General features: G+C 48.5%; 2 protein-coding genes across 6 annotated transcripts; one reads left to right on the forward strand and one right to left on the reverse strand.

Annotated features, from left to right (window-relative positions):
* Positions 1 to 2299: 2299 nt before the first annotated feature.
* Positions 2300 to 6865, reverse strand: SHBG (sex hormone binding globulin). 3 transcript variants are annotated; one of them, XM_055576640.1, is made up of 9 exons: positions 6685 to 6865; positions 5812 to 6016; positions 5560 to 5651; positions 4591 to 4780; positions 3962 to 4123; positions 3565 to 3724; positions 3312 to 3448; positions 2718 to 2925; positions 2300 to 2470 (listed from the first exon to the last, which is right to left on the reverse strand). In XM_055576640.1, the coding sequence occupies exons 2-9, from the start codon at positions 5989 to 5991 to the stop codon at positions 2322 to 2324; spliced, it is 1278 nt and encodes a 425-aa protein (XP_055432615.1). In that variant the 5' UTR covers positions 5992 to 6016; positions 6685 to 6865; the 3' UTR covers positions 2300 to 2321. The 3 variants fall into 3 exon arrangements, with proteins under 3 accessions (XP_055432615.1, XP_055432616.1, XP_055432617.1); XM_055576641.1 differs by lacking the exon at positions 6685 to 6865 and adding an exon at positions 6186 to 6464; XM_055576642.1 differs by lacking the exon at positions 2718 to 2925.
* Positions 6292 to 12203, forward strand: SAT2 (spermidine/spermine N1-acetyltransferase family member 2). 3 transcript variants are annotated; one of them, XM_055576645.1, is made up of 7 exons: positions 6292 to 6310; positions 7182 to 7298; positions 7470 to 7521; positions 7656 to 7739; positions 7839 to 7940; positions 8071 to 8111; positions 8246 to 12203. In XM_055576645.1, exons 2-7 carry the CDS (start codon positions 7233 to 7235, stop codon positions 8411 to 8413), a joined length of 513 nt encoding a protein of 170 aa, XP_055432620.1. In that variant the 5' UTR covers positions 6292 to 6310; positions 7182 to 7232; the 3' UTR covers positions 8414 to 12203. The 3 variants fall into 3 exon arrangements, with proteins under 3 accessions (XP_055432620.1, XP_055432619.1, XP_055432618.1); XM_055576644.1 differs by lacking the exon at positions 6292 to 6310 and adding an exon at positions 6648 to 6774; XM_055576643.1 differs by lacking the exon at positions 6292 to 6310 and adding an exon at positions 6716 to 6774 and having other exon boundaries at positions 7050 to 7298; positions 8246 to 12201.
* The last annotated feature ends 1612 nt before the right edge of the window (positions 12204 to 13815 follow it).

Consider the following 13815-nt stretch of genomic DNA (forward strand, 5'->3'; position numbering starts at 1 on the left):
TCCAAACCCAGGAATTGAACCCAAGTCTCTTGCATTATAGGCAGATTCTTTACTGCTGAGCCACCAGGGAAGCCCCTTGGCATACTGTCAGGGGCCAATAAATGTTAGTTGAAAGAAAAAGAGAGATAGAAGGAAAGACAGAAGGGGAGAGAGGTAACACACATGGTGGAGTGAGTGGATGGCATAGGTCTGGAGGCTACACCATATGCTGCCAAGCTCCAGAAAGGTTTTTAGGGGTGCGAGAGAGGCAGGGACACTGGACTGGCACTGTAGGTGCCCTTGGTGGGAGCCTGGCAGAGTCTGTGTCAAAGCAGAATCAGTCTTAATGAAAGAGTGTAGACAGCTCTGGATGGTAATCAGGAATCTTGGAATCTAGGGCAGGCTGAAGAAAGAGAGGTTGAGGGCACAGTGTCCTGGACAGGATGGGATGGAGGGAGGAGAGAAAAACCAACCCTCAGGAGATTCCTCAGGGACCCGGGGCCAAGAAGTTGCCACTCAGAACAACCCCTTTGGTGGGGACCCAGGCGTGTTCAGGCCCTTTTGCCTCTTGCCCCTACTGGCTTGCTCATACCTGAGGCACCCCACAGGACTGGTTTCATTATTCAGGTCTCTGCTGAAGTGACACTGCCTCAGAAAGACCTTCCCTGACCACTTGGCTAATGCTGCCTCTCCCCTACCACCTCTGATTGACTACAGGATTTTACTCTCTTTATTGAGATAATCACTACCTGAAATGACCTTGCTTATTTGTTTCGGTTTATGGGTTGTCTGACCATCCCCTCTCTCTCTTCTTTTTTTTGGGGGTCTCATTTGCAGCATGCAGGATCTTCAGTCTTCATCAAGGCATGCGGGATCTTCCTCGCAGTGCACAGGACCTTCAGCTGTGGTATGTGGGCTCTAGTTCTCTGACTAGGGATTGAACCCATGCCCTCTGCTTTGGGAGCACAGAGTTTTAACTGGACCACCAGGGAGGTCCTCATGACTACCCTTTTCATCAAGGCATTCTCAGGGTCTAGAACAGTGCCTGGTACACAATAGGTGCTCTATAAATATCAGTTGAATGGACTTATCCCAGTGGCCCAGGCTGACCTTGAACACTGCCCAGGGACCAGAGTTGAATCTGGACTCCCTGGCCATGCTGAGTACATTCCTGTAAAACACTCTGACTGGATGGAGACAGTGTAGACCTTGCAAACTTCAGACCGTAAGGGTTCAAGGAGGGACCTAGGATGTGTCTTCCAACCCAGAGACTCTCTGGAAGCTTTCTTACACTGGGGTCACTCAGGTCCTGGCTAATCCTTGTAGAAGAGGAACAGCAGGTCCAATGAGTGACTCACCCTGTTGCCTGGGTTACTGGTAGGCAGATCCTCGTAACCTAGGAAGCTGGGACACTGAGATCCCCATGGGATCTGGAGATGGTGGATGGGAATGAAGTTTCCCGGGGAGCTGGGGACTGAGGCAGGAGAGTACCCCAAGGAGGAGATGGGGCACCAGGAATCTCCAGGGGTCTGGGGGCTGAGGGCTAGGTCTCCATATATTCTTTGAAGGCAGAGATACTCCTGAATCTGTCTGTTCTTTCCAGGTGGGACCAGCACAAGCCAGTTCTTGTTTAATGGAGTAAAGACAAATTCTTCTGGGAACGAAGCTAGTGGGCCGAGACGAGGAGAGATAGAGGCGTCTTTCTCCCTCTGCTCGAACCCCGCCCCCCAACCCCTTTTTCTTTCTCCCTGCTGCCTCCACCCCTTGTCCCAGAAGGCCACCATCTCTCTGTGACCCAGTCACGCCCCCTGCTGCTCCTGTCTGGGACAGCAGTGGCCTGACTAAAGGACAAGAAAAATCCCATGTCTTCCCTTCCCTCCTGATTTCTGGGAACCAGCCTCAGAGCAACAAAGCTCAAGTTCCAAGGCAGCTGCTGCTGGAGAGGGAGGTGGGCTCCTGGCTCCCAGAAGGTGACTGGTATTTGGGTGTGTGTCTGTGGTGCTGTTACTGGGGTCTCAGCCTAAGAAGTCATCATTTGCTCAGGAAGCCCTCCTTGATCCCTAGTGTAGGTCAAGGCCACTGGCCCTTGAGCTTTCTCAGTTCTCTGACTGCTCCTTTACGGTACTTATCATAGTTTCCAATTATCTACTCACTTGTTAGTCTTTGATGGATGCCTGCCTCCCCCAGGGGACCACAGCACCAAGAGGACAGGAAGCAGGGTTAGTTTGGCTCCTTAGTATGACTCAGTGCTCAGCACAGTGCCTGGCACATTGCAGACACACCTTAAGCATTTGCTGAATAAATGAAGGAGTAACATTCAAAGGAGGTTCTTAGGTGGGGATTTAATGGGTGGTGTCACTGCCATTGCCTGGGTTCTGGGGACAGCTGTGAGTCCAGATGTTCAGGCTTCTGCTCTGGGCCCGGTCCATGTCCAGACTCTGGCCTTGTGCCCAAAGGCCATCCAAGCAAAAGGAGGCAGAAGTGGCCTCTCCTAGAGAGAGGGAGCATGGAGGGGACACTGAGGGTGGGGGAACCTGGATCCAGAAGCTCCTCCCCACTTTTTCAGTTCTCCAACTTAAATATTTGAAAGCACTTCCTCCCACTACCCCCTTATTCTCTCTCTTCTCTTCCCTCCCAGAGGTTTCCTTCCCCTAAAAATGTGCCCCTTGCCGCTTCTCCCCCTGCCCTTAGCCGTTTCCCATGGTGTGCTGAGAATCTTCACCATTGCTCGTTCTTACCTGGCAAAGCCCCTAGGAAGAGACGCCCCTGCGGCTGGACCCAGAGATCAAGGAGGGAGCCAGGGCCCGTGGGAGGCAGAGCAAGGATCTCCTTCTTTGCCCCCTGGCTCAAAACCACCCCGGACACAGTCAAGTTCAGCTGAAGAGGGAGCCCCAAGACGAGGGGCAGATCCAGCCCTGGCCCCGACCCAGAAGACAACACCACTTTCTGCAGAGTGTGTGGGAAGGGACATAAGTGGGGGAGGGAAGAACGAACTGCATCCACTCCTCGTAGCCCCATCCCTGGCTGCCTGGATTCTTCCTCTCGGCCACACTATCTATGTCTATCCAGTCTATCCATCTCTGGCCATTCCCACCACCTCAGTCCTGCCTCAGCTCTCTTGTCTTGGCCTTCTATAAAACCATACCCACCCCCAAGAAAATATATAATCTAAGTAAAGGTCATTTGCTTGCTGTGGGCAGCTTTAATATGTGTCTCTGCAAACCACGCCCCCCCCAACCTCCCGAAGCCTTCATACTGTTGACATTTTGGAATTTCCTTTTCTCCCATTGCTCCTAGGCTCCACTGAGTACAGGCAGCATCCCCCGCCTTACTTGATCTTGGAGGTGGATGCTGAGCCAAGAAGGGTTTTCTGGCGTCCCAAGAGCAAGGAGGCAGCCTGAACCTGCTGCCAGCTGGAGTGCCAGGTCCAAGGAGAAAGCCCAGGGCTCTGCATGAGGCCGAGGAATTTCTGGGGGGAGAAACGATCCTCTTGAGGTCTTAAGGTTAGGGATTCATGGAGAGAAGGGGCTAGTGGTGGAGGGAGATAGACACAGAGCTGGTCATGGAGGGAAAAATAGCCTTTACCTTGGAGACCAAATTCTGCACCAGTCCCTGGAGGGAAGAATATTCCAGATTGAGACTCTACAGCACAGCTTCTGACACTAGTGGGGACAGATGCCGAGGTCTGGGCCTGTTGGTCCAGCCAGTCATCCTGGCGCAGGCAGGCATCCAGGGCAGGGACCAGCTGGAGCCCATGGCGGGAGGGAAGATGCAGAGAATGTTGGAATCAGGATATCTGAGCCCCAGTCTCAGCCTCCCCACCCTGTTTATTCCCCTCTAAGACCCAAGCATTTGCCCTCCCCCATGCATCTCTCACCCCATCCCCTCTCCTTGAAATGTGTAGATGCAGATCCCTATGGCCACCCAGTCAGCAATGCTTTATCAGCTTTGGTCACGGTTCCTGACCCTGGGATGCAGTTACCGGCAATCGGAGGTCGGAGGCAGGGAACAACAGTCCTCCCAGTGCAATCCTCATGATGAGCTGGGAATTGTTGGCCTGTTGTCCAAAGACCTGTCTCAGACGCAGCACCTCCACCCCATCCACCCTAAGTAGCAAGGAATCCCCATGGATCTTCACTTCCATCTGTGAGAAGAAAATGAGAAGAGGAATCAGAGGTCCCTGGAGCCTGCCTCTACCGCTTTATTCAGAGGTGATCTAGAATATGCCATACTGAAGATGGCAGAGTGGAAGGACTCAAGCTCACTTCCTATCACGATTATCCCAAATCACAACTAACTGCTGAACAATCATCAACCAAAACCAAACCAAACCAAACCTGGAACCTAAGAGAGGCAGTCTAGTCTGGCAGAAAGAATATGTACTTGAAGGGTGAGCTGGTACTCCCAGCTCACTCTGGACCTGTCACTTACAAACTGACTAAGCCTCAGAACTCCCTTCTGAAAAAAATGTGGACAAGAATAGCCACTTCATAGGGCTCCTGTGTGGATTCAATGTGGTGACAATGGCAGAGGGATGCCTAATGACTTGGTTCCATTCCTTCCCTCAGACCAGCTCAAGATATGCCTCCCTCAGGACCAAATCTGGCTTACCTGGTGCCACCTCCCATCGTCCAGCCGGGGTCCAGCACTCACTGTAAGCTGAGCCCAGTGATTATGAAGCTGGATTTCAGGCCTGCCATCCCGAAGCCCCAGCATAAACCAGTCATTCTTTGGGTTGGTATCACCATAAAAAATGACTCCCTCTGGATCCCAAGTCCGAAACTCAAAAGAGGAGGAGATTCTGGAAGGACATGAAAGGAAGGACTGTGTAGGGGGCGTGCGCTTTGAGCATAGACTTGAGGTTGAGGGAGGAGGAGTTCAGGTAGAGGACAGAGAGACAAGGAAAAGAGAGGGACTGATGCACTGTTTACAATAGCCAGGACTTGGAAGCAACCTAAAGGTCCATCAACAGAGGAATGGATAAAGAAGACATGGTATATATATACATGCACGTACATATATATATATATGTACATGGTATACACACACACACAATGGAATATTATTCAGCCATAAAAAGAATGAAACAATGCAACCTGGACGGACCTAGAGATTATCATACTAAATGAAGTAAATCAGACAGAAAGATAAACACCATATGCTATCACTTACATGTGGAATTTAAAAACTGATACAAATGAACTTATTTGCAAAACCAAGTCACGGTCATAGAAAACAAATTCACAGCTACCAAAGAGCGAAAGGTGGGGGGATAAATTAGGAGTGTGGGATTAACAGATACAAGCTATTATATATAAAATAGATAGTTGACAAATCATACTGCATAACACAGGAAACTATATTCAATATCTTATAATAAGCCATAATACAAAAGAACCTGAAAAAGAATATATATATATCACGTTTTATAAATATATATAATTGAATCACTTTGCTGTACCCCAGAAATGCAACACTGTAAATCAACTATACTTCAATTAAATAAAGCAAAAAAAGAAGAGCTGATGGAGAGAGGGTGATGTCAGGAGACTAGGTCAAAGAATTAGGTCCATCTCATACTTTGTGATCTTGGTGAGGTTAAAGGTCATAATGGTAACAGGTTCTTGTCCAGGACCATTGCTGAGGTGCAGAGCAGGAGAGTCTTCAGCTGTCTGTTGAAGAAAAAGTAAGCCGAAATAAGGACATGCCAGAGACAGATGGAGGGAGAGGCATTGCTACCAGGCCAGAGGAGGAAAGCAAAGAAGAGGGCAAAGCCCCAGCGTAGCTCACTGAAACACATGCAGGGCATAGCACCCTGTCCCACTCCTGCACCTGGCTGGGGAGAGGAGGTCTCAGGGCCGGTCCTCCGTGGCTTGGAAGTGGTAGCAACAGCAGCAGCAGTAGCCCGTGCCAAATGGCCAGTGGACCTCTGCTCACCATAATCAGCTGCGGTCCTCTTTTAGCCTCCAATGACTCTGGGGCAAATGCGTGGGGGAAGGCAGCCTTCCACATTGTTGTTGGAGGGTTAAAGGTTGCCCTGGGGGAAGAAGGGAGGCAGGAGACAGGGCCACTGACCCTCTGGCCCCTCTGAGGACAAATGGAGTGAGGGACAATTTCTCCACTACCCTCCCCCATTGCTGGGCAAGTTTATGAGCTGGGAGAGGACACCTCACTTGCACTCTCCTTCCTGGGTCCTCCAAGCCTACCTGCAGAGGCTGCCTTGATGACAAACACGAGATCTAGAAACAATCCTGCCGGGCTACCCAAGTAGCATCTTCTATAAGGTCTAGAGCTGAGACATGGAATCCCAACACCAGCTGGCTGGCTGTGGGTGAGTCACCCCACCAGTGTGCTTAAGTGTCCTGTCTGCAAAATGTGAAAAATAATAGCTACTTTCTGGGGTTAATGTGAAGGAGGGTGAATGGAGATAATGCAGATTCAAAGCCTGGTATCTGCTCTGAGCTCCTCCCTCGGTGTTTTCCCAGGCCTCTGAGGCTTGCCTTCTAGGGAGGGATTGTTTCCGAGTGTGATTCAGTGGATACTAGGAGTTCTGCCTCCCACCCCGTTATCTTCTTATCCGTTTATCACAACGCCTAACCAACAGAAATTCATCCCTCTCTCCCTCACCCATTTAAAAATATAAATGCCCCCAGAAGAAGTCACACTTTGAGCCAGTAGGAAAGAGCTGGAGGTCTTGGGGCTCACCCCGAATCTGGAGTCTGGGTGGGCTGGAATGGGTGAATTTGAGCGAAGGGAAGAGCAGATAATCACTGCACTCTTCAGTTAAACAAAGAGGTAACTTTGGAGCCGTGGGGTTTCTCCACTGCAGGCTGGAACACCCAGATAACTCGGACGAGAAAGCCTCTGCAGTACAGCCTTGACCCCTGCCCACGGGCGCGGTCACGAGACTCGGCCAGGGTCGGGCAGAGTCGGGGGAGGGGGGACAGGGGACGGGGGTGGGGACATACCCGTTCTGCAAGCTGATTGGCTGGCAGGTGCGCGCTGGCTGGGGCCGAAATTAGGGGCGCCCAGACAGTGAGGACCACTTCGTCCTACCTCTCTCTCCGCAGTAGCCAGAATCGGGCTTCAGCTTCCCAGCCCCCGGAGCCCCCACCGCCTCGCTCCCCGCCATTCCCGGGGCTTTCGGGGATCGGAATTTGTAGGCCCCTTAAAGGGTCCGAATTGCTCGTCTCCCCTTTCAGCAGAACGGAAGTGGGGATCCTGGACTTCGGTCCCTGACGTTGGGGAACAGGATGGCTTTCGTGATGATCCGAGAAGCCAAGGAGGGAGATTGTGGAAATATCCTGAGGCTGATTCGGGTGAGGGCTGCTGGCTGGAAACCAGGGTCCAAAGAGGGGCGTCAGAGTGGCTGGGGTGGGGGGCGTGGAGGAAGAGGAAGTGGGAGCAGAGGGAGGAGCGCGCCCTGAGGTCTTGCTGAGGGAGCAGCGAGGCCCTCCTGCCTTCATCTAGCCTCTGCCCCCGCGCTGTAGGAACTCGCGGAGTACGAGAAACTCTCAGACCAAGTGAAGATCAGTGAAGAAGGTAGGGACCCAACTCGAGTCCTGACGGAAGCTGGGGAGGAAATGAAGGATGGGCTCCCCAGGCAATAACTACAGGCTGGGCACACACCCAATCCTTCTTTCTCTATCTCTTTATCCCAAACCCGATCTCTGCAGCCCTGAGAGCAGATGGCTTTGGAGAGACTCCTTTCTATCACTGTTTGGTGGCAGAGATTCTTTCTGCACCAGGGGAGCCACAGGGTAAGAATACCCCGACTTTAGAGGTGCCCTCTCCAATCAGCCTCAAAGGTCTCTCCCCCAGGTGCCCAGAGGCCTGATCCTTCTTTTTTTCTCTCGCAGGGCCCTGTGTGGTGGGCTATGGCCTGTATTACTTCAGCTACAGCACATGGAAGGGACGAAATATTTATCTAGAAGACATCTATGTGAAGCCAGAATATCGAGGTACTGGGAAGAGGGCAAGATGGCAGAAAAGCAACCCATAAAGGGACCATGTCTCTTAATCCTAGCTTATGACCTGAAGAGGAGTACCTCTTCAACTCAAACAATCCTTGTTTTTTTCTCCCCACATCAGGTCAAGGGATTGGTTCCAAAATAATCAAAAAAGTGGCTGAGGTGAGGAGAGGGATGGCACTAGGAGTTGGGCCCTGGCAAAGCCAAGCTGTATGGGAGGCACCTGGGTTGAATGGAGGGTGAGAAAGTCTTTTCCTTTTTGACCCCAGGAAAGTGAGCAGTGTCTTCTCTCACAGGTGGCTTTGGATAAGGGCTGCTCCCAGTTACGCCTGGCAGTCCTGGACTGGAACAAGAGGGCTATGGACTTGTACAAGGCCCTTGGAGCCCAAGATCTGACAGAAGCTGAGGGCTGGCACTGCTTTCGCTTTGAAGGAGAGGCAATGAGGGAGTTGGCAGGAAAGTGATGCCACCCCTGGGGGATCGCTGTTTCAGCTTCTCCATCCCCACAAACTGAACACTCCTTAGAGACTGTCTCCACTGACCAAAGCCTCCCTGAAGGAAGGGAAGGAGGGTCAGAGGTGAATATTCCCAGATAGAAAGAGCAGAAGTGAGGAAGAGGCAGGCCTTCCCACCTCCTTGTTAAGCGTGAAAAATAAATGAGAATTCCTCCTGTATGTTGATGTGGTGTTGGGTAGAAGAATTGAGGATTCTATAAGCTTCAGCTCCCCTTCCTCAGCATTCTGGTCAGTGGATGTTGCTCCTGGGGGTAAAAGTGGGCCTAAGATGATTTCTGGTCTTCCCTGATGGCTCAGTGGTAAAGAACTCGCCTGCCAATGCAGGAGAGCATGTTCAATCCCTGGGTGGGGAAGATTCCCTGGAAGAGGAAGTGGCCACCCACTCCAGCATTCTTGCCTGGGAAATCTCATGGACAGAGGAGCCTAGCATTCTACAGTCCATGGGTTCACAAAAGAGTCGGACACAACTCAATGACTAAACAACAAGATGACTTTTACCCTCAATAGACCGGAGTACTGACTCTGGCCTGTGGTATATAGAAAAAGAAGGGAAGGGATCAGCTTGCGCATCAGGCTTGTTGGTCAGGTTTGGGATCTGGACAAAGGCCTGCCACATCTGGCCTGGACTTATGGAATTTAAGACTGAGCCAGGCCCACCAACTCAATAGATGGAGCAGGCTGCCACCTGGTGGCCGCATTTCAGGGACACTAGGAAGGACCACTGGAGCAGGCAATGGCACCCAACTCCAGCACTCTTGCCTGGAAAATCCCATGGATGGAGGAGCCTGGTGGGCTGCAGTCCATGGGGTCGCTAATAGTCGGACACGACTGAGCAACTTCACTTTCACTTTTCACTTTCATGCATTGGAGAAGGAAATGGCAACCCACTCCAGTGTTCTTGCCTGGAGAATCCCAGGGATGGGGGAGCCTGGTGGGCTGCTGTCTATGGGGTTGCACAGAGTCGGACACGACTGAAGCGACTTAGCAGCAGCAGCAGGAAGGACCACTTGCCCCAACTTTAAAAAAAATCCACGCAGCTAGGGAGTGCTTTTTCTTTTTCAAAAGTCACAAAGTCTTTATTTTCAGTTTAGTAGAACTAAAATAAACCTTTAGGACCCATGGAGACAAGAAGGCAAACAGACTCATTTCCCACTTTCATGCTATTTTATTACAAGTCATGCAGGTTTGTTGTAGAGAAGTTTGAAGGGACATATAAAAATAGAGAAGCAAAAGGCAAAGGAGAAAAAGAAAGATATACCCATTTGAATGCAGAGTTCCAAAGAATAGCAAGAAGAGATAAGAAAGGCTTCCTCAGTGATCAATGCAAAGCAGTAGAGGAAAACAATAGAATGGGAAAGACTAGAGATCTCTTCAAGAAAATTAGAAATACCAAGGGAACTTTTCATGCAAAGATGGGTACAATAAAGGACAGAAATGGTATGGACCCAACAGAAACAGAAGATATTAAGAATAGGTGGCAAGAATACACAGAATAACCATACAAAAAAAGTATAGTTTTGTATACTTACTTTTTTGTAAGTAAGTATAATCATGATGGTGTGATCACTCACTTAGAGCCAGACATCCTGGAATGCGAAGTCAAGTGGGCCTTGGGAAGCATCACTATGAACAAAGCTAGTGGAGGTGATGGAATTCCAGTTGAGCTATTTCAAATCCTAAAAGATGATGCTGTGAAAGTGCTGCACTCAATATGCCAGCAAATTTGGAAAACTCAGCAGTGGTCATCCCAAAGAAAGTCAATGCCAAAGAATGTTCAAACTACTGTACAATTGCACTCATCTCACATGCTAGCAAAGGAATGCTCAAAATTCTCCAAGCCAGGCTTCAACAGTACATGAACCGTGAACTTCCAGATGTTCAAGCTGGTTTTAGAAAAGGCAGAGGAACCAGAGATCAAATTGCCAACATCCACTGGATCATCGAAAAAGCAAGAGAGTTCCAGAAAAACATCTATTTCTGCTTTATCGACTATGCCAAAATCTTTGACTGTGTGGATCACAATAAACTGTGGGAAATTCTGAAAGAGATGGGACTAACAGACCACCTGACCTGCTTCTTGAGAAACCTGTATGCAAGTCAAGAAGCAACAGTTAGAACTGGACATGGAACAACAGACTGGTTTCAAATGTGGGAAAGGGGCGCGTCAAGGCTGCATATTGTCACCCTGCTCATTTAACTTATATGCAGAATACATCATGAGAAATGCTGGGCTGGATGAAGCACAAGCTGGAATCAAGATTGCCAGGAGAAATATCAATAACCTCAGATATGCAGATGACACCACCCTTATGGCAGAAAGTGAAGAAGAACTAAAGAGCCTCTTGATGAAAGTGAAAGAGGAGAGTGAAAAAGTTGGCTTAAAACTCAACATTCAGAAAACTAAGATCATGGCATCTGGTCCCATCACTTCATGGCAAATAGATGGGGAAACAGTGGAAACAGTGAAAGACTTTATTTTGGGGGGCTCCAGAATCACTGCAGATGGTGACCACAGCCTTGAAATTAAAAGACGCTTGCCCCTTGGAAGAAAAGTTATGACCAACCTAGACAGCATATTAAAAAGCAGAGACATTACTTTGCCAACAAAGGTCCATCTAGTCAAAGCTATGGTTTTTCCAGTAGTCATGTATGGATGTGAGAGTTGGACCATAAAGAACGCTGAGCATCTAAGAATTGATGCTTTTGAACTGTGGTGTTGGAGAAGACTCTTGAGAGTCCCTTGGACAGCAAGGAGATCCAACCAGTCCATCCTGAAGGAAATCAGTTCTGAATATTCATTGGAAGGACTGATGCTTAAGCTGAAACTCCAATACTTTGGCCACCTGATGTGAAGAACTAACTCATTGGAAAAGACCTGATGCTGGGAAAGATTGAAGGCGGGAAGAGAAGGGGATAACAGAGGATGAGATGGTTGGATGGCATCACCAACTTAATGGACATGAGTTTGAGTAAACTCCGGGAGTTGGTAATGGACAGGGAGGCCGGGCTTGCTGGAGTCCATGGGGTTGCAAAGAGTTGGACACGACTGAGTGACTGAACTGAACTGATAAAAATAGAATCCATAGCCTTACTTACATCATTACTCTTAACCTTTTTGTATCAATTCCTTAGACTTTTTTCAATGTATATGTATACATATAAACATACATATAACTAGTTAAGTGTGTGTGGTTTTACTGGATCATACTCCTTTGCAAACATTTTTCATTTAACAATAAACCAGAAACATCTTCCCATGCTATTAAACACATCGTCACTTTCAATGGTGACTTATTATTCCTTCTGTGGAATAACCATTGGTTAAATGGTCATGATTTAGACACTGGACAAGGATAAGCAGGTGACATAAATGTGTAAATTGTAAGAAACAGATTGTATGGTGTCTAGAGAGTTGAAGTGCTGTGCTGTGCTATGTCACTTCAGTTGTGTCCGATTCTTTGCGACTCTATGGACTATAGCCCACCAGGCTCCTCTGTTCATGGCATTCTCCAAGCAAGAATACTGGAGTGGGTTGCCACTTCCTTCTCCAGGGAATCTTCCCCACCAAGGGATCAAACTCAAGTCTTCTGCATTGGCAGGTAGAATCTTTACCACTGAGCCTGCAGGGAAGCTCTATATGTAACACACAGTAGTGTTAATTATATTTATCATGCCATATATTACATGCCTCCTATTGAGTTTTTATTTTTGCTTTTATGTTTCTAATTTCTAAGAGCTCTCTTTTGTTCTCTGCATTTTAAGAATGTTCTGTTTTTGTTTCATGGATAAATGTTCTTTTCTTGTCTGAGAATATTCATAGGTTTTTAAAATAGTGTTTTCCTTCTTTCATAGTCTTTATTTCCTCTATGCTTTTTTTTTTCTTTCTCTGTTTGTTTAGCCTTTGTCTTTCTTTTAAAGACTTTCCTCAAATGTCTGGTAATCCTCAGCTGTCTGCTCATATTTAAGATCTATACAATGAGGTACTGATCAGCAACTGTGATTGTGTCTGTATAGGAGGTAGAGAGGCATGTGGACTTTGAACTTTTACTATAGGGTGATTCATGAGGCCATTTCCTTGAGGAACCCCTAATGTCAGAACCCTTAGGTCTTTTTCCTTGTCTGCTCAGATTTCCCAGAAGAGATGCTTCCAAACTCCTGCCTGGAGGGTATAAATCTGATTGTACACAGAGTTGGGTGAAGAGGGAGTCTGGGGCAAGTCTCAACATTCAATCTGTAAACTTTCATTTAATCCCCATTTTTCGTATCTCTCTAGCTATCTATCAATCTATCCATCTTTCTATCTTCCTCCCAAACTCTCTAAGTATTTAGAAGTTCTAAGGCAGGACTTCCCTGGTGGTCCATGGTTAAGACTCCATGCTTCCACTGCAGGGGCAGCGGGTTCAATCCCTGGCTAGGAACTAAGATCCCACATACTACATGGTGTAGCAAAAAAAAAAAAAAAAAAAAAAATCCTAAGGCAGCCTGTGGCATTCTGTTGACACGTCTTGCACATCTTGTATAGTCCAGCTAAAATAATATCACCTAAAGGCAAGTCTGCTGAAAATCCAGTCACCGTTCCCACTGCTCTTAGCACAAAGTCCAAACCTCTTGCCAGTCCCTCCAGGCTCTGGCCCAAACCTCCATCATCTGAAACATTATTCCAGCCTTGTGTCCTCTTTAAGACAGTTCGTGGAGACTGGATGCACTGTACTCTCAGATGCACTGTACTCTCCCCTCTAGGCCTTTTGCACATGCCATCCCCCTTCTGAAATGCTGTCCCCTGTTTTCCAACTCTCATCCTTGGCCATTCTGGACAATGATAGGAGGAGATGAAAAAGAGTACAAGTCAAATCTGAGAGGACTGATGCTGCCAGATGCTTGGAAGTTATGATGGTGCCATTTCCAAAACAAAATTCTGACACTCCTGTGGCTTCAGGATCCAAAACCAAACTTTTTAGTCTGACAGCCAGCCCTCCTGATAATTTAATTTCTCTGATTCTCCCGCTCTACTCCTTATCAGAACCCACTCCAGTGATCTTGCCTGGAGAATCCCAGGGATGGGGAAGACTGGTGGGCTGCCGTCTATGGGGTCGCAAAGAGTCAGACATGACTGAAGCAACTTAGCAGCAGCAGCAGCACTCCTTATCAGAATCACTGCGCTGTGTGCTAGGTCACTCAGCCATGTCCGACTCTTTGTGACCTAGGAACTGTAGCCGATCAGGTTCCTCTGTCCATGGGGATTCTCCTGGCAAGAATACTGGAATGGGTTGCCATTTCCTCCTCCAGGGGATCTTCCCAACCCAGGGATCGAACCTGTATCTCTAAAGTCTCCTGCATTAGCAGGCAGGCTC

This window comes from Bubalus kerabau, chromosome 4 (genome assembly GCF_029407905.1).
Source record: "Bubalus kerabau isolate K-KA32 ecotype Philippines breed swamp buffalo chromosome 4, PCC_UOA_SB_1v2, whole genome shotgun sequence".
Classification (NCBI taxonomy): Eukaryota; Metazoa; Chordata; class Mammalia; order Artiodactyla; family Bovidae; genus Bubalus; species Bubalus kerabau.